Source organism: Astatotilapia calliptera, chromosome 8, assembly GCF_900246225.1.
Source record: "Astatotilapia calliptera chromosome 8, fAstCal1.2, whole genome shotgun sequence".
NCBI classification, from domain to species: domain Eukaryota; kingdom Metazoa; phylum Chordata; class Actinopteri; order Cichliformes; family Cichlidae; genus Astatotilapia; species Astatotilapia calliptera.
Window position 1 is genome coordinate 1,449,079 of NC_039309.1, and position 18,234 is coordinate 1,467,312.

Consider the following 18,234-nt stretch of genomic DNA (forward strand, 5'->3'; position numbering starts at 1 on the left):
CACAGAAAACTGAGTTCTGTAAGATAAAGAATAAAATTCTGTTACTGATCAAACACAAAGACTTCAGACCTCCTGCTGAGCTGAGGGAGCTGCAGGAGTGGTGACGCAGTTTCCTGAGATCTGATTGGTCAGTATGGGCGATTTCATACCTGCTGATGTTCACATAATGTTTTACGATTTGTCTTTATCTTTAATTGTAGATTTAAGTTTGGTGCTGGTTGTTGATAGTCACCATCACACAGATGAGTCAGCTGATCGATGAAGATTCAGGAAACATTGTGTCGACATAAACTTTCTGGTAAAGCGAGAGGCAGCCTCAAACACAGAGGAGGGACAGGTGAGTAAGGAGGCCCACAGGCTCCCCTGCCTCTGAGTGGGTTAAATACCTGGTTACAGCTCAGAGTGATGTCACCTCATTGGCTGTCTGCTGTCACATGGGACCTAGACCCCCAAACACCTTAGTGCTGATGAAGAGGAGGAAGCTCTTTGCCATTTGTCTGGTCTCTGTTTGCAGCTCCATGTCCAACCTCGGAGCTCTCCTTCCTGTCACGTGGATGTTACTCCTCGCTCCTTTACCTCCACTGAGACACAGAAATAAAGGATTTACAGATTTCGCCTCCTGCTGAGACGTCTAAAGTAAGACTCAGCTTCCAGCACAGGTGAGTTACCTGCTGCCTGACAGGCTCAGCTCCAGACAACATGCAGTTCGGCCCACACAGGAAGTGAGTTTACTTTGGTTACACCTGTGAATGCAAGCGTGAGGAGACTACCTCAGGTCACTGGGAGCTGAGGCGACGCTCCAGCTTTCACTCCCACTTTGTGTTCTACAAAACTAAAGAAACCAACAGAGACCTCCAAAGCTCCTCCCCCTCCTCCTGCACCTAAACCTGGTTTCACCTTCAGCCTCTTTGTTCCGGTTTCCTTCCAGCAGAGGGCGTAACAGCTGAGTCGTGAGTTCGATCAGCCAGATTTTATTTCTTACAGATCGGTAGATGGACAGAGAGCAGCGGTTTGCAGCAGAGAGCAGCACAGTCCTGGGTTTTGTATTCAGGGCTTCTCTGTGTTGAGTTTACAGGTCCTCCCCAGGATCTGGTTAATGACCCTGAATTAGACAGTAGAAGAAGACGAGTGTCACCGATGACGTGGGAGTCACCCTCACTGCCCGTCTACATGAGTGTTAAGAATCACTTTTAAAATCATCAACTGAAGAGAAACTGAGCACTTGTTTGGAGCAGAACTACACCTCCCATGATGCCTCAGTGCAGCTCTCCTTGTGTCCCTGCAGAGGGAGGAGAGTGGGAGGAGGAGCATGGGGCGGAGAGGGGCGAAGGGGGAGTTTGGGAAAGAATGCGAGGAATTCATTTCCTGTAGAACAGCTCTGAGAACGAAGGAGGAGACGAGGAGTTCGTGGAGAAGGAGCTCTATCTCCTGCTCTCCTGCTGGATTACTGACTCCACTCTCCTCCCAGCACCTCCCGACTCAGGAGGAGCAGGAGGAGGAGAGGGAGGTGCACGATGGCTGAGCCCCTGCTGAAGAGGACCTTCTCCAGGCTGAGAGGCAGAGACAGAAGCCGCAGGAAGACCGACCCCAAACTGAGCGGTAAGCAGCTGAAACTCACTTTTCCTTCACTTACATGCAGCATGTGAATGCCTCACGCTACCTTTAATGTCAGAATAAAGTTTATGAAGGGCAGTGAACACCTCACGATGCCTTCATGTGATGAAGCTGCTTCCTATCACAGATTAAGGGCACTGTGAGCACGCTCACGGCAAGCTTCCCAAACTTGAGGGATGAACTGCTCTCATCCCTGAAGTGGGCGGGAAACTAAGGCAGAGGACCATTGTTATGAAAGAGCTTGTTTAAATAAAGTTCTGCTGTTGGAATCAGCATTGACCTCATGACCTCAGGCGTCTCAGGTCACATCCGAGTGGGCAAACAGTGTCTGATCAGAGCTGAAGCAGAGCACAGGGAGAGTCTATGTGACTTTTCTGTTTTCATCGCAGCCTTCATCAGGACACATGACCCTGACGCTCTGTGTTTGCGTTCTCAGCAAAGGGTGGAGGTCAGCATGACCCATGAATGAGCAGACGACCTCGTGCTAACACGCTAACAGAGGCCAAGGTCGGCGTCCTCGTCTCTGCTGTCCAGTCCTCAGATGTTTCGGGGTGAATGTCCACGCGTTTCCAGTCAACGTGGCCACCCAAACCATTCAAAACCATCAATCTATATTAGACGTGACCTTTTCACTCACATACCAGTAATTACATCAACAGCTCACTGTGTTGGTGTGTGTGGTGTGTATGTTGTTCAGTTGAATTCAATAGCGCCAAATCACAACAACAACAGTCGCCTCAGGGTGTTTGATATTGTAAGATAAAGACCCTACAATAATACATACAGAGAAAATGCCAACAATTCTATGACCCCTATGAGTAGGTACTTAGCATTAAGAAGGAAAAACCTCCCTTTTAACAGGAACAAACCTCCAACACTCTGGGAGAGGCGGGGCCATCTGCTGCAACCACTTGTGGTGAGGAGAGGAGGACAGGACAAACCTACACCTGTTGCAGCATAACTAAGGGAGGATTCAGGGTCACCTGGTCCAGCCCTAACTATATGCTTTAGCAAAAAGGAAAGTTTGAAGCCTAATCTTGAAAGTAGAGATAGTGTCTGTCTCCTGAATCCAAACTGGAAGCTGGTTCCACAGAAGAGGGGCCTGAAAACTGAAGGCTCTGCCTCCCATTCTACTTTTAAATACTCTAGGAACAACAAGTAGGCCTGCAGAGCGAGAGCCAAGTGCTCTAATAGGGTGATATGGTACTACAAGGTCATTAAGATAAGATAGGGCCTGATTATTTAAGACCTTGTATGTGAGGAGCAGGATTTTGAATTCTGGATTTAACAGGAAGCCAAAACAGGAGAAATCTGCTCTCTCTTTCTAGTCCCTGTCAGGACTCTTGCTGCAGCATTTTGGATCAGCTGAAGGCTTTTCAGGGAGTTTTGAGGACATCCTGATAATAATGAATTACAGTCGTCCAGCCTGGAAGTAATAAATGCATGAACTAGTTTTTCAGTGTCACTCTGAGGCCAAGGTAATGCCATCCAGAGTACGAATCTGGTTAGATACCATATTTCTAAGCTTTTCAGGGCCGAGTACAATAACCTCAGTTTGATCTGAATTAAGAAGCAGAAAGTTAGCGGCCATCCAGGTCTTTATGTCTTTAAGACATTCCTGCAGTTTAACTCATTGGTGTGTGTTATCTGGCTTCATGGACAGATAGAGCTGGGTGTCATCTGCATAGCAGTGTAAATGTATGCTATGTCTTCTAATGATGCTGCCTAAGGGAAGCATGTATAATGTAAACAGAATTGGTCCTAGCACTGAACCCTGTGGAACTCCATAATTAACCTCGGTGTGTGAAGAGGACTCTCCATTTACATGCACAAACTGGAGTCTGTTAGATAGATATGATACAAACCACTGCAGCTCTGAAAGCTGTTTCTGTGCTGTGATGAGCTCTGAAACCTGACTGAAACTCTTGTTGTGTCAAACACATCTGATGTTGTGTTGTCTGCTTCTTATAAAGTGTTTTTCTATTCTGAGCACTCAAGCACTTTATACTATGTATGTGTGTTCTGTCTAACATTCATGCTCTGATGGATCTATCAGAGAGCAACTCCGGGTTAGTATCTTGCCCAAGAACATTTGGCACGCAGACTGGAGCAGCCAGGGATCGAAGCACCAACCTTCAGATTAACAAATAACCTGCTCTCCCTCCTGTTCAACAGTCTTTGTGACCTTGTGCATTGTTGGAGCTTGTTTATAACATGTTTCTCAGCTTCGAACAATAAGAAACACGCGCTTTCCTGCAACTGGGGGTGTCGGAGAAGGTGAAGGTACACCTGCACATCTGGAACACCAGCACAGTACACTTTTACCTGAGCCAATCAGCCGTCACGTCACATCCGAGGGAACTCAGAGTGTGGATTTGCTGTGCTGTTTTCACTAATATGTACGTTAGATGCTTTTGTGAACGCAGTGTGTGCGCTGCAGAGCTGCATCAGAGACTGTGGAGAGGAAAAATGTTGCCACATGACCTCGGTTCTCTGAGAGAGTCCTCAACGAGCTTCCTCAGTGCATGCTCAGACCTCCTCCTCACTTTATTTTTAGAGCAGGTCTGCTCTGGATCAAGACTCTGGGCTCAGGGCCGAACTCTTACACACACACACAGAGCAGTGACGTCTTCTGTTTCTATAACAACAGACAAACAGCCAATGAATGGACCGAATGCTCGTGATGTCACTGCGATGTCACTGCTCAGTGCCGCGTGAAAACATGATGTCTCGCGCCGGATTTCTTCTGTGCAGAGCTTCATGCAGGTGCATCATGAGTTCATGGCTGTGTGCTCTTGTCCTGCTGTTTCATCAGCAGTTGCGGCCAAAGAAGTGAAGTGCTGAGACTTTTCCACGTCCGAGTCCTCGCTCTTTGTTGTGGTGAGGGGCAGACAAGTTTTCCATTTCTTTGTTCTTCCGCTCGTGTCCATCCTGATTGTTTTACTGATCTCTCTCTGACATCTGGGAGTCCTTACACTAAAGTAATGATCATTATCCTCTGATAACTTCTGAAAACCCAGAGGAAAAGCTTTAAGTAAACAGGAGGAACAGATGGTGCTCCACAGAGCGATCAATGACGCGACGTGTAGTTACACTTCCAGGTAAATCCTCAGTAGGGTTCAGGGTTCAGACTGAAGCAGTGTCAAAGGTTCTCCTCAGTCCTGGTTTGAAATCATGACCAGATCTAGATCCAGATCCTGGGGACAGTCGCACGTTGTTAGCTTTCTGTAGAAAATCTGGGTCAGTTAGCCACTTCCTGTCATTAGGCCTGTGTGTGGTTTCTTCCTGTTTATCTCTCTGGGATGTTGAGTAAAAGTTTGAGATATGAATCTCAGTGAACACGATGGCTTTATTTCATATTAACATTTCAAACATTATGTGTAAGGACTTTTAAAACCACGCAGGTGAACATGTAAACATGTGGACACAAACATGTAAACATGTGGACACAAAGATTAAACAGAAAACGAGCTCGATGGCTTCTTCCTTCAGCTCACACATGCTGACATGCACGCTGCGATTCATGGAGCGAGCCGGAGTGAACACATTAAACCAACGCGGAGGTTAGTCTGATGGTTCGAAGGTCATCCTGAAACTCACTCACTGAGTTTCTGATGTAAACATGTGGGTTAAAGGTCAAAGCTGTAGCAGACAATAGGTCAGAGGAGGATTTTCAGGGAACTGTCCCTTTAAGAGCCTTTAAACGAAAGTGTCTGAAACACATCAGTTTGTTTAGAAAGTGTGTGTGTGTGTGTGTGTGTGTGTGTGTGTGTGTGTGTGTGTGTGTGTGTGTGTGTGTGTGTGTGTGTGTGTGTGTGTGTGTGTTTGTTTGCAGGCTGTAATGAATAGTGAATAGACAGCAGTGTGTTTGGTTTTAAACACAGAGACTTCATTCACATCTGCACAGTCACAGCTGTTTATTCACCCTACCACCCCTCCACCCCACCACTCCGCTCTACGCCCTAACTCCCCCACCCCCGCCCCACAGTGATCGCTGTTTGTAGGACCGTTGAAATGAAAAACAGATGGACTATTATTAGCGCTCACGCTCTCGTCTCTGATGACAGGAAATGAGGGACAACCTCTGCAGAGTGTCACTTCCTGTCTGGGCCCGTTTTCAGTCCAAAGGGGCTGTGCTGAGAACACAAGGAGAACAGCTAGCCTTCGTGTTGTAGCTTGGTCCGATTCAGTCCACCTTTCATTCCTTTAAAGTGTGAAACAAATGCATTGAAAGGACCCCGCGTGTGCGTGACGATGTTTTAACCTGCAAAGTGAAAGAGAGTGATCCTAACCTCCAGGAGGGATTTCTTTAGTTCATCCTATTTAGCTATGATCCTGATGTCCTTTGGGACTTTGTTTAACTACAGTTTAACTACAGGAAACCACACCAGCCGATAACTGACCCTCGAGAATACTCGAGCACCATCCAAACTACTTTAAAACAGTTTGAGGGGTCCTGAATGCAGTCCTGAATTCGGACTTCTCTTAGATTCTCTTGGTGGGGGTGCCTGAATGCAGAGGACACAGGTTAAACTGCTGACTTTACCCAATAAGAAGTCACAATGGTGCATTTACAGATGCTGAAACACACACAGAAACAAACAGAGTGTATTCATGAGGCTCAGACAGCTACTTTGCAGACCGTCACGAGGATCTCACACACACACACACAAACACAGTCCTCGTGCCTATGGTACGACAACTTTTCTCCGTGCCCCTGGTACACTGCGCAGGAGCACTTTGCTACACACACACACACACACACACACACACACACACGCACGCACACGCACGCACACGCACACGCACACACACACAGGAACACTGGGTCTGCGCTGAGGGCTGGAACAGTAATCTACATGTATAGGATGTGACAGAGAAACGTTCCACTTTCCTTCACAGCAACAGCTGATCATATGACCATCAATAGGAAATCAGCTGAAAACAAAGGTCAGCTGAGAGCGCTTTATATGTCAAAGTAAAAACCCTGTAATATTACAGAGAAACTCCAACATGTCAGAAGGCTGTAGGTGTTGCATACCATGCGAGAGTCAGAGGAGTCATGAAGACAGACAAAGTTGAACTCTGCAGTGAATGCAGGAAATCCCAAAGGTAAATCATAAAGTCCAAAAACAGAGGAAACGCTAGCAGAACACTGGGGTAAGGGGAACAAATGTTCTGTTGAAGGACAGTGACAGGAGGGTAACCAAGTGGAGACAGCTGTGCAGATGGAGACACAGCTGAACCAAATCACAGAGGACTAAAATCAAAGCATGAGGAACACTAACTCTCAAAGCAAAAGAGAAGTGAGCTCACTAAATGAGGACGACACAGATACATTAATGACCAAATACAATAATAATATGCAAAGCAAGGCAACCAGGAATCAAAACAAAATATTTCTACAAACCAAAACTCTAAAAAATGCTGGATAATCTGACACAACCATGAGACAAGAGCAGGCGAGCAACTGTCTTAGCAACAGTGCGAAAGAAAAACTTGTAACAGGAAGAAACCTCCGGCATAACCAGGCTCAGGGAGGGGCAACCACATGTGGAAAAATCAGTTTTGCTTCCTATCATCTGATCTGGACCAGTGTGTGCAGATCAAACTCCACCTCACCACTTTGATAGCGCCAAACGTACTGATCCAGCCCATAATAATAGCTGTTTGTTTACTACAGAGGCTCCAGTCCGGCCCGACAATGTCTTCCAGTCCTCTTCCTCACCATCGTCACCAACACTTACAGACCCCGACCCCCCATCGCCTCCTCGAAACCATATCACAGTGGCGAAGAAACAGCAGTGGGCGCGTCAGGGCTCTGCAGCTCTACCCACCTTCTTGACCTCAAGCTCCACCATCACACTCTCAGACCAGGAGAGACCCACAGGGATATCTCAGGATGCATCTGGGCAGGCCTTGAGCCATAGGCTGGTGCAAGACAAGGTAATAGCACACTATCTATATGATTGAGCCTTCACACTGCCATTCTCCTTTGTCCCTTCTTTTGCTAATAGTCAGACCTTTACTGCTGCTTCAGTTTTTGTTCTGTCCGCTTTGTTCTTGTCCTGCTAATAATTGGGCTTTATCTTCCTAGTAATCTTTAGTCTTTCTACTTCCACTACTAATCCTTAATCATTGTTCTTCTCCTGGTAATCCTTAGTCTTTGTCCTCCTGGTAGTTCTCTATCTATGTTCTCCTCCTAGTATTCCTCCAGCTACGATGTCCATGGTGGTTGGGTCCCTTGTTCTTGTTCTGCTGCTGCTTATTGAACCCTTTCCTATGTCTCAATTCAGGTGCCTTCATTAATACGTTCCCACGTATTAAAACAATACAGTGCATGCACTTATTTGTGTTAGGCATGGATTTTTAACAGGGAAAACAGAGAAATATGTTCACTTCCCAGAAATAACAGTTGCAAGGTTGTTGGACAGAGATTGTGCTGCTGGTAGATGGACACCTCCTCCTGGATCTGATGGTGGTTTGACTCCTCACTCTATCCCTTCTCTCCCTTCAGTGATGTGTCCACTCGTTATTGTCATGGTTTGCAGATGCAGCAGTGTGCTGACAGGATGTGCACCAGTCTGGCCTGGGATAAGACCAGTGCGTCCTGTGTTAGCACAACAATGCAACAGGAATCCTACTACCCAGCAGGGGACCCCGCTGAATCTCCCTCCACCTCCGTCAGTGCCAAGCTGTCTGGCCAGCGCGCCTACCTGCAGAGCCTGGATCGCAGCAGCCGAGCCTGGGTGCTTTCTTCAGGAAAGACTGCAGATGAAGTGTGCGACCCTCAGGAGGACAGTGGCAGCAACATCTGGTACAACCCGATCCCCGAGGAGGAGGACTTAGGAGGTCTACGCCGGGACGAGGATGTATGGAAGCGGAGGGCAAAAAAAGATGAGCCTAGTGCTGGAACAGACATTGGCGGAGGTTGCAGCAGTGCCAGTCCACTGGAGGACTTTCAGTGCTCCAGCCTCCCCAATCCAAGTGTCAGTCACCATATCGATGACATCAAAGCAGAAAATACAGGTAAGACTTCCTGTTTCACCTGCTGTCACCACATTGCTCAGGTTTTGTCTTCATTGGCGTTCTTCATCTCACCCTGCTTCAGACTCTCCTCCAGACTCTAGTCCCGCCTCCCAAAAGAAAGGGGGTGTGTCAGGAAGTATGATTGACAGGTTGAGGTCTCCTGGTACGGTAAGAAAACTCTCTCTAAAGATGAAGAAACTTCCCGAGCTGCGCCGGAAACTCAGCCTCCGCTCATCTTCTCGGGCCCATCGGCAAACAAATGACAATAGAGGAAGCGGAGAGGAGTCGGCTGGTAAGAGCACGGCATCATTATTGGCGCTCTCCAACCAGAACGTGATCAGCAAGTATCATCTGGACAGCTCCACCTCTCCAGCCCGACCACAGCGACGGTCATCAAGAGGATGCTCAGCCAGTAAAGGAGGTAAACCGCTCGTGGGGGAGAAGAGGTTAGCTCAGATGTAGAGCAGGAACTTTCATGGCTCTGGGCAGGATTCAGGAGTAAACCGATAGTGAGAATGAGTACACAGTAAATACAAAGCGTCTGTGACTGTATTTCACAGAAATCTGTGTATCTTCCTGATATTTCTGACCTTGCCAGAACCACATTAAGGTCATGGATTCCATCTTCATCCATTTTCAATAAAGCGTGGGGAGTCTCAGCCTCTAAGTGAAATCCAGTGAAAAACTACTATAATAGAACGTGTGTCTTCCTGTCAGGGTATCTTAGTGACGGGGACTCCCCTGAACTACTGCCACGACAGCAGCCCTCTCAACACGTGATCACCCAGGATGGGCCCTGTGACGTCAGCTCATTCCAGCTGTACGTGGGCTCCGACCCGCCGAGATGCAGCCAACGGGTGACGGGTTTACTGACTGTCCACTTGCTGGGGCTGGAGGAGATGAAGACCAGCAGGTATAAACATACCTTCAAGCCTTTAATTCACTTCAACACAGAATCTGAACACAGCAGCATCCAGTGGACATTAAGAGAACTGCAGGTCAACAGTCTAAAGCTCAGACTGGCTGTTTTACCAGCAGCTAATTCATGACTGTATAGGGTATAAATCGTCTGAGTACAGGTCTGATATAAAACATTCTTCTAACCTGGATCTCTGGTATCTGACCAACAATATGTCTGCTGGGGTTACCAGCAGACCATACAAGAAGTCTGAGCTCCAGTTTTAGGAATTTACTTGGATGTTACTGAGTACTAATTAGCAGGTCGTCTGTGTCTATGTGATACACCGGACAGACCTGTACAGTCTAACAAACTAATCCACCCTCTTGGTCACTTCTAGCTCCACTGACAACATTTTTCTGTGAATGTTGTGTTCAAGGGGGCCCCCTGTTGGAGGGTTAGGTTCAGATTTGGAGCAGTCATTCTCTGTCTCTCTGGATGTTCGGTCTCAGGTCAGAGGGCAGTAAGGAAGTCTTCCTGGTGATACAGATTGATGGGGTGACGAGAGCGAGGACTGCCCTCCTGATGCTGCGAGGCTCGGCCCTCCCCTTAAACCACACTTTCCACCTGGAGCTAGAGCGAGCCAGGCAGCTCCGCATAGTGGTATTAACACCAGGTAATACAACAAAGCCGCATTCAGGCAGAACCAACATTCCCTCTAATGTTTCACGTGTCTGAGCGAACGCACAAACTCCCTGAGCGTCCCCTTGGACCACTGTGAGCAACAGCAGACGTGTGCACTGTGGTCACGCCAGCATCGAATAAGTTACATGTTTATTAAAATAATCAAATTACAGCATTTATGTGAGACTACTTTTAATTAACTGCTTTAGCCCACTTACAATGAAAATTTAAAAAAAAAATCTTGTCCATGTGCAGCATGTTAACACTATTGGAAGGAAAAATAACTTGAACTCCAATTTTGAAAACACAACTTTCTATTTTTATTTGATCACGACCCCCCCCCCACACACACACACACACATCATCATCATCATCATCATCATATTCTTTGGGTGTCCATTTAAATCTGCTCACAAATTTTTTTTCTCCCCTTTTTCAGTCTGTGGACCCAAAACAACATCTGAGCAGAGTCCCAACTCAGGTGGTCCAACTAGAAACCGGGTGTGCGGTCTGGGTGGGGTCTCCATCCCCCCTCTCTTCAAAGGTTCATTATACCACATTGTTCATTGTTAATGCAGCTGACACTATGATTATCATTGACGTCTGAATTGTATGCTGAGGATGTGTTTGGTTTGTCAGGGAGTCGCTGTCAGCAGCTCTGTGTGAAGCTGGAGCCCAGAGGACTTCTCTATATCAAACTGTCTCTGCAGGAGAAATGGGACACGCAGGTACACAATCCCACTGCTGCTGCTGATACATGCAGCTAGATTTAACTGGAACCAGCAGGTCACCTGGGCGGGGTCCCATCGTCCTGCTAGTCTGGACTGTTCTTCAAATAGCACAACTCGAAAACTTTGAATATACTAACAACGTATATAATGGTAAAAGTAAGCTTTCACATATTCATTACCAGAGATGGGCAGTAACGCGTTACTTGTAACGCGTTACTGTAATCTGATTACTTTTTTCAAGTAACGAGTAAAGTAAGGGATTACTATTGCAAAAACGGTAATTAGATTACCGCTACTTTCCCGTAGGAACGCTGCATTACTGCGTTACTAAAACCGTGATTTTTTTTTTGCGAGAACATCTCACGACAGTGACGTAAGCGAGTGCGCCGTTAGTGACAACAGCTGTGTGCAGATCAACAATGGATCACATATCGAGTGCAGAGAGAGTATGAGCGTGCAGCGTTTAAAGCGTGGAAGTACTGACCTTACTTTGAGTTTGATTCCATAAAAAGTGACAAAAACATTAGTGTCCGCTGTGCGTGGGAAGAAAACTTCTTTTTACAGCGAAAAAACCCCTAAACTTCCAACAAGCACCGAGTAGCTACGACGTAATGGGAAACTCACAGAGAAACTCGCGGATTCTTCCACTGACCGCGGCACACCTGCACCAGGGTAACCCTCCGCCTACCCCACTCCTGCTTTACAGGTGAAAATAGAGCAACAGGACCGCTGAGTCTTTGACTTTATTTACTTTCTGCTGTGTTTTACTTGCATCTATTTGAAAGACTGAGTGTAAACACACAAAATATTTTATTTTATGAGCTGGAACGTGCAGAAAATAGGTTTCAATGTTAAACTGATTTCTTCCAGTCAGAGAATGTTGCAGATAATTAAATGTTTGCTTGATGCATAAAGTTAAAAGATTAAAACTAATAAAACAAGTTTTAAAAAGAGACTTTTCCATTTGATTACATTTTGTATGATGGATTATGTAGAAAAAGTAGAATTGGGCTGAAAGAGCTATCACTTTATCAGCTACTCAGGTTGTAAGTCGTGTTTTTAAAAAGTAACTAAGTAACTAAGTGATTAATTACTTTTGAAAATAAGTAATCAGTAAAGTAAGGGGATTACTTTTTTGAGGAAGTAATCAGTAATTAGTTACTGATTACTTTTTTCAAGTAACTTGACCAGCACTGTTCATTACACATAAAGTGAAATTTTTGAAGCCTTTTTTGTTGTTTTCATTTTGGTGATTGTGGTTGTGATATGGAAACGTCCAGCTTCTCAAGGGTGTGTTCACTCACACAGTCGGTACCTGGTGGGGCTCCTTCACCATCAATGCCTGCTGCAGTGCAGTGTAGCATAGCCACGGTCAGCCTGCAGCTGCTCCAGTATTACAGAAGCCCAGATAGGGGTTCAGGTCAGGTGAGCTGGCAGACCAATCACAGTAGCATCATGCTCAGCAAACCCTCTGGTAGGAGTTGCACCGCTGCTGAAAAGGGAAATCAGCATCTCCATGATGAGCATGAAGTGCTGTGAACTGTGGACCAACCACCACCGCCGCTACAGACTCAATCTTAAATTGTGTGTCTGCAGCCCAACGGCGACGCATCCACCCCGTCCTCTGTGTTTGGGGTTGAGCTCCACCACCTGGTGGAGAAAGAGGGCTCTGCAACTCCCGTCCCCCTGCTGATCCAGAAAACAGTGGCAGAGATCGAACGACGGGGACTGAAGGTTAGCGTGCAAGTCTGCTGTGACAAAGATGCCGCGGCTTCGCCGTCAGCTGATTATGTGTCTGTGTGTGTGTCAGGTGGTAGGTCTTTACAGGCTCTGTGGCTCTGCTGCGGTGAAGAAGGAGCTCAGGGATTGGTTCGAAAGGAACAGCTCAGCAGTTTGTCTATCTGAGGACCTCTACCCTGACATCAACGTAATCACAGGTAAGCACAGCAGAGAACATGTACTTGACCCCTGGCTCCTTACCCTGTCCCTGTGTCTGAGCTAGACTCTGACCCGACCTCTGATCGTCCTCATACTCGTTGTGACTGCACTCACCTGCCTCCTCAGGGATTCTAAAGGACTACCTGCGGGAGCTGCCATCCCCCCTCATCACTAGGACTCTGTACCAGGTGGTCCGGGAGGCCATGACCCTACGACCCCCACCTGTCCAACCTGCAACACCTGATCCCCAACTGTCCCAAAGGACCGTGGAGCTGCTGTCCTGTCTGCCACCTCCAGAAAGGGTAACAGCCAGTACTCCTGCAGTACTACTGTGGTAATCTTGCAGTGCACCAGCAGTATTCTTACAATGCAGCTTCCTGCTGTGTCCTCACAGTCAGCAGTACCTTGACTCAGTCTATCTGATGGACACTAGCCCACAATGTTCTTCCTCATGCTACTCTTCTTCTTCTGTGTGGAGGCCTGCTGTTGGTCCTGCTTCTTCCTGTCTCTGGGACACTACTGTGACCCAGCTGTGAGCCCTCTATGACCGCTCTAGTTTGCAGAGTTGGTGTAAGACAGATAAAGAACACACAGCGTTTACATTTAAAGCAAATGATGAAGGTTTGATTTCGTCTGATCGAGCATGTCGCGCTAGAACTGGCCAGTGACATAATTCCAGTAGTCAAGGAATTCTGCATGCACCAACTGCATTCTCATTGAGACGTTTCTTCTTCGTTAATGCAGAAGCTGCTGTCGCGGTTCCCGGTGCATTGTGGGTAATGTTGGCAGCAGCCTTTGAACAGGAAGAATAGTCTGGAATAATGAACGCATGCTTCCTGTTTACTTCCTGTATGAACACATGGTCCTACAGAGGGGTAGAAAACTGGCAGCTTCAGCTGCAACCTAACACCCTGACCTTTGACCTTTTCGCAACCTGGAACCTTTGAAGTAAAATAAACAGGCTGAATATTTTACATTTGGGAAAATTGAGACGAGTTAATCTGAAATCTGACATCAGGTCAGATTTCAGCAGGTCAACCGCTGAGTTGTCTACTAACTGTCCTCGCCATCTCTCGCTTTCAGGCCACTCTGTTGCTCCTGCTCGACCACCTCAGCCTCGTAGCATCTTTGAGCGCCGCCAACAGGATGACTCATCAGAACCTCGCCGTGTGCTTCGGGCCTGTGCTCCTCACGCCAACCCAAGATGCGTGGAGGGGGGGAGGAGGGAAGTCGGGAAGAGGATCAACGAAGGGCTTCTATCATGGCGAGGAGATGGCGAGCGCCGTGGACTTCAAACGGCACATCGAAGCGCTGCACTACCTGCTGCAGCTGTGGCCAGGTAAGCCCTACAGACCTGCCCACATTCCTTACCTTGCCATGGAACCCATCGAGATCGTCCCAATTGTTCTTTGTCCTCAGTGCCGACTCATCGAGCACCAGCCGACGCCAATGCCTCGCCTCCTCCCTCCTCCACCCCTCACCAGAATCCCTTGGTGCAGCAGCAGCGGCATCCTGCGTTGCGCCTGGCTCTACCACAGAGCCCTGAAGAGGAGGTGGTGGTGTCACGGCGAGGGCGTGGCGGTGTGGCCCGGCTGGAGAGTCCACCGCCAATCAACAGGTACGCGGGAGACTGGAGCGTTTGCGGACAAGAGTTTCTGACCGGGCAGGATGCCGATTACGATGAGGTGGCAGGAAGCGAGAGCGATGCAGGTAAAAATCAGCTGATCGTCTACCTATACACATGGTTAACCTGCACAGGTGTCACTGAAACACCTGTTTGATTCCTGCTGGGTCACATTACGGCCTGAGAGGGTGACTGTAGAACTGACAGGTGTCTGACTGACAGCCCCTTCTCCTCTCTGACTCTGCTTCTTCCTCTTGGCTTTTCAGGGAGTGATGATGAAGACGAGGAGGAGAAGAAGAGGGCATGGCCAACAGGAGGGGGCGGAGCTCTGTACATGGATGACTTCCTGGACTTTGACGCTCCGTTTAACTGTCGGCTCAGCCTGAAGGACTTTGACACGCTGATTCACGACCTGGACCGCGAGCTCGCCAAACAGATCTGTCTGTAGAGAAGGAGGAGGAGCAGGAGGAGGAGCAGGAGGAGGAGGAAGATCTGACCTCATTAAATTTCAGATCAGCTGAGTTTTAAAGTGTTTGTCTCTGATGGTTTGAGTTTGTGCTTAAATGAAACTACAATGAAGTTTGTGTGGGAAAGCAGATCAGCTGTTAGCTTGACCTCTGACCTTTTACTCCATACCTGTTTTCAGCAATGAGAACAGAATAACTTTTCATAGCAACAGGGATGAACATTAATGATCGCTCAAAGTTCAGAGTTCATCAAAGAAACTTTTTATAACTTTTTCAGTGAATTATAATTAACGTTGAATTATTTAACGTAATGAAAAAAAACACCTGACGTGTTTATTTTCGGACTTTTAAAAAAGAGAGAAGAGTCATTTTACTCTGCAACACATTTCAAAAGCAAACATTGAAAATAAAAGAAAACATTTCTTGTAATAATAAAAAATAAATAATTAGCATGAAGAGAAAAACCTGAACTAATCTCGGTGCTGGTAAAATATGAGTTTTGTATTTCTCTGTTTTGGGCCTTAAAGAAGAATATTCTAGTTAAAATAAATGAAACAAATAGTTATCTGAAAAAATGGGAAATGTTCTCATTGCCATGACTTTAAAGTCTTTTTCATTGTGAGAGTGTTTATATTGATTAACTATAAAGTTAAAAAAGGAAACAATTAAATGCCTGACCTTTAAATCATCTAAACTCAACCCTCCATTATCCCATCATCAGGGCTCAAAGTACCAATGTTCTCATTCCTCAAATGATAGAAAATAATCTTTAAATAAGGGGAAACTATAATCTGAAAAAGGTGATCATGGTGATGAAGGTTCTCAAATCAAGTTTCATTCAAAGCGTTTCTTTGGTGAAGTCTGAAGGTGAGGCTACGTCGCTCTTTAAACTGATTAAATCAGCTGCTCAGGACGTCTTGAAGGAGGCGCTGTGCCGAGAACCAAACAGAAATTTATTCCTTATTTGAACCAAACGGGAATTTATTCCTTATTTGAACCAAACGGGAATAAATTCCCGTTTGGTTCAAAGAAAGGACTCAAAGCGTGCACGGTGACGGTCTCAGGGTGAGTCTAACGTTGAAACCAAAGTATGTGCCTCAGAGCCTGTGAGCTAACATTAGCTCACAAAGTCCAGTAATCAGTGACATCACCAAACGAGCAGCTCTCGACAGAGTCCGCACGAGGCTTCACAGGGGGGCGGCAGCAGAGCGCCAGGTCAGGTTAGACAGCACGCATACTGGGGTTATTAATAACAACTGCTCTCTGAGATTGTGGAGCTCCGAGTTCAGGCATGCCGTTCAGAGCCACAAACCGTCAACAAACTTTGGGCCTGACTGCAGCTTCAGTGCGAAGAATGGGTTCTCTGAGGCGTGGAGGAGGTACAGGAACCTCCTTTCACAGCAGCGAGCACCGGATATCTGGGTATCAGGGCTGGACTTCGGAGGATCTGGTGTTGTTTGCACTGTTGAAGCCATAATTTCTGTTTTGATGGTACAAAGTTTCTCACTGTGAGTTTGTGAAGTTTGAAGCTCTTTTCTCCTTGTTGTTGCTGACAGTATTATTATTGTTATTATTGTTGTTGTTGTTGTTACTCTGTTTTGCACATCTTCAATAAGCACTTGTGTTTTTTACAATGAAGACGACGTTTGTCTGCAGATGAAGTAAGCAAAGTGATGAAGCACAGTTCCTGTTGGAACAGAACACAGTCTGTATGTCTTATTACCCCAAACAGCTATTAAACACCTTATTAATGAAGCTTCTGTCTGCTGTGGTCAATATCATCACTGCTGTCACTAGACCTCAGTGCACCATTCACATTGTGTTGCACTTCGCTCTCGCTCTGCAGGCCTACTTGTTGTTCCTAGAGTATTTAAAAGTAGAATGGGAGGCAGAGCCTTCAGTTTTCAGGCCCCTCTTCTGTGGAACCAGCTTCCAGTTTGGATTCAGGAGACAGACACTATCTCTACTTTCAAGATTAGGCTTCAAACTTTCCTTTTTTCTAAAGCATATAGTTAGGGCTGGACCAGGTGACCCTGAATCCTCCCTTAGTTATGCTGCAATAGGTGTAGGCTGCCGGGGATTCCCATGATGCATTGGGTGTTTCTTCTTCACTCACTATGTGTTAATAGACCTCCCTGCACTGAAATGGCCTGTATTTGTATAGTGCTTTACAGCGCTCATTAGTTCTTATTAATCTCTGGCTCTCAGCAGCGTGACTTTGTCGTGTCTTCCCTAACCCCAGTCATTTGCTGCAGATGGCCGCCCCTCATTGAGCCTGGTTCTGCTGGAGGTATGTTTCTGTTAAAGGGTGTTTTATAAATAAAGTTGAATGTCTCACAGATTAAATCTACATCATGTGACATCACACGTACCTCTGACTCCTCACTAAACATCAGCGTCTTTCTAAAGCACTACAGGCTGCCCCTCTGCAGACTTCCTGAAGTCAGTCAATCAGAACAAACCCCCCTTAAAGGGAAGGCACTAAAACAGCTTGTTTTACGAGAATTGGGGGGGGGGGGGGGGGGCAAGGAGCTGCAACTAGTAACAGACAAAGCAGGATTATTCTGATCTTTGAATCATGCAAAGCTGCTGCTGCAGGACAGTCTAAAAGTCTAATCCTGTCCTCACCTCAGTTTCACGGTCTGCAGAGGAGGCAAACTGTCTGTCAGTCTGTTGATCATGTATGAGGCAGCTAAGGATGAAGCTTCCTCTGAGTTTACCTGTGAGTTTACCTGTTCACTGTGGGAACTGTCAGCCCTCAGTCTGTCTGACAAGACTCAGCGATTTCCTGAGGTCTCTGCAGCTGAAATCTGTAAGTAAAAAGGAAAGCAGCTTCGACCAGCCTGTGGGGACGTTTGTAGGACGGTCGTCTCGTCCATCTTTCAGCAGGTGCAGCTTCACCGCAGAAGACTCTGTCCTCATCAGTCCACCTTGATGACATTGACGGGATCAGAGACACATGAGACAGATCGAAATCATAACTTTGTTTATGTGGTAACTTTAAAAACAGCAAACTCTGTTTCAGGTACATGTGTCAGTTTAAGAGGGGCGGGTGGATGACGTACAGAAGCGTGATTGGCAGTGATCAGTGGCGTCTCTCACTCACTAACACCTGCATTTCTTCCTCTTAACTCACCTGTCAGTCAAAGCTCAGCGTGCATCAGGCCCCGCCCACCTTCTCCGTCCCGATAAACGCGCTCTCTCCTTCACTCTCTCGCTCGCTCTATTTGGCGTTTCTCTGATTGGCTG

General features: G+C 46.8%; 1 protein-coding gene and 1 long non-coding RNA gene across 2 annotated transcripts; one reads left to right on the top strand and one right to left on the bottom strand.

Moving 5' to 3' along the window:
- Positions 1 to 157: 157 nt before the first annotated feature.
- On the bottom strand, positions 158 to 18,182 carry LOC113027949 (uncharacterized). The gene is made up of 3 exons (XR_003273171.1): positions 18,122 to 18,182; positions 17,718 to 17,915; positions 158 to 581 (listed from the first exon to the last, which is right to left on the bottom strand). It is a non-coding gene; the product is annotated as an uncharacterized LOC113027949 (long non-coding RNA).
- Positions 1,337 to 15,346, top strand: syde1 (synapse defective Rho GTPase homolog 1). The gene is made up of 14 exons (XM_026177802.1): positions 1,337 to 1,599; positions 7,298 to 7,560; positions 8,166 to 8,643; positions 8,726 to 9,064; positions 9,361 to 9,556; positions 10,054 to 10,217; positions 10,665 to 10,769; positions 10,865 to 10,953; positions 12,553 to 12,690; positions 12,767 to 12,893; positions 13,021 to 13,196; positions 13,978 to 14,233; positions 14,314 to 14,604; positions 14,785 to 15,346. The coding sequence occupies exons 1-14, from the start codon at positions 1,515 to 1,517 to the stop codon at positions 14,964 to 14,966; spliced, it is 2,889 nt and encodes a 962-aa protein (XP_026033587.1). The 5' UTR covers positions 1,337 to 1,514; the 3' UTR covers positions 14,967 to 15,346.
- Positions 18,183 to 18,234: the final 52 nt, after the last annotated feature.

What these genes read in the sequence shown, in the direction of transcription:
- syde1 (XM_026177802.1), top strand. Translation starts at nt 1,515, where the DNA reads ATGGCTGAGCCCCTGCTGAAGAGGACCTTCTCCAGGCTGAGAGGCAGA. An exon ending in CATCCCCCCTCTCTTCAAAG is followed by an intron (nt 10,770 to 10,864) that starts GTTCATTATACC and finishes TTGGTTTGTCAG; the next exon opens with GGAGTCGCTGTCAGCAGCTC. An exon ending in CCTGCTGCAGCTGTGGCCAG is followed by an intron (nt 14,234 to 14,313) that starts GTAAGCCCTACA and finishes CTTTGTCCTCAG; the next exon opens with TGCCGACTCATCGAGCACCA.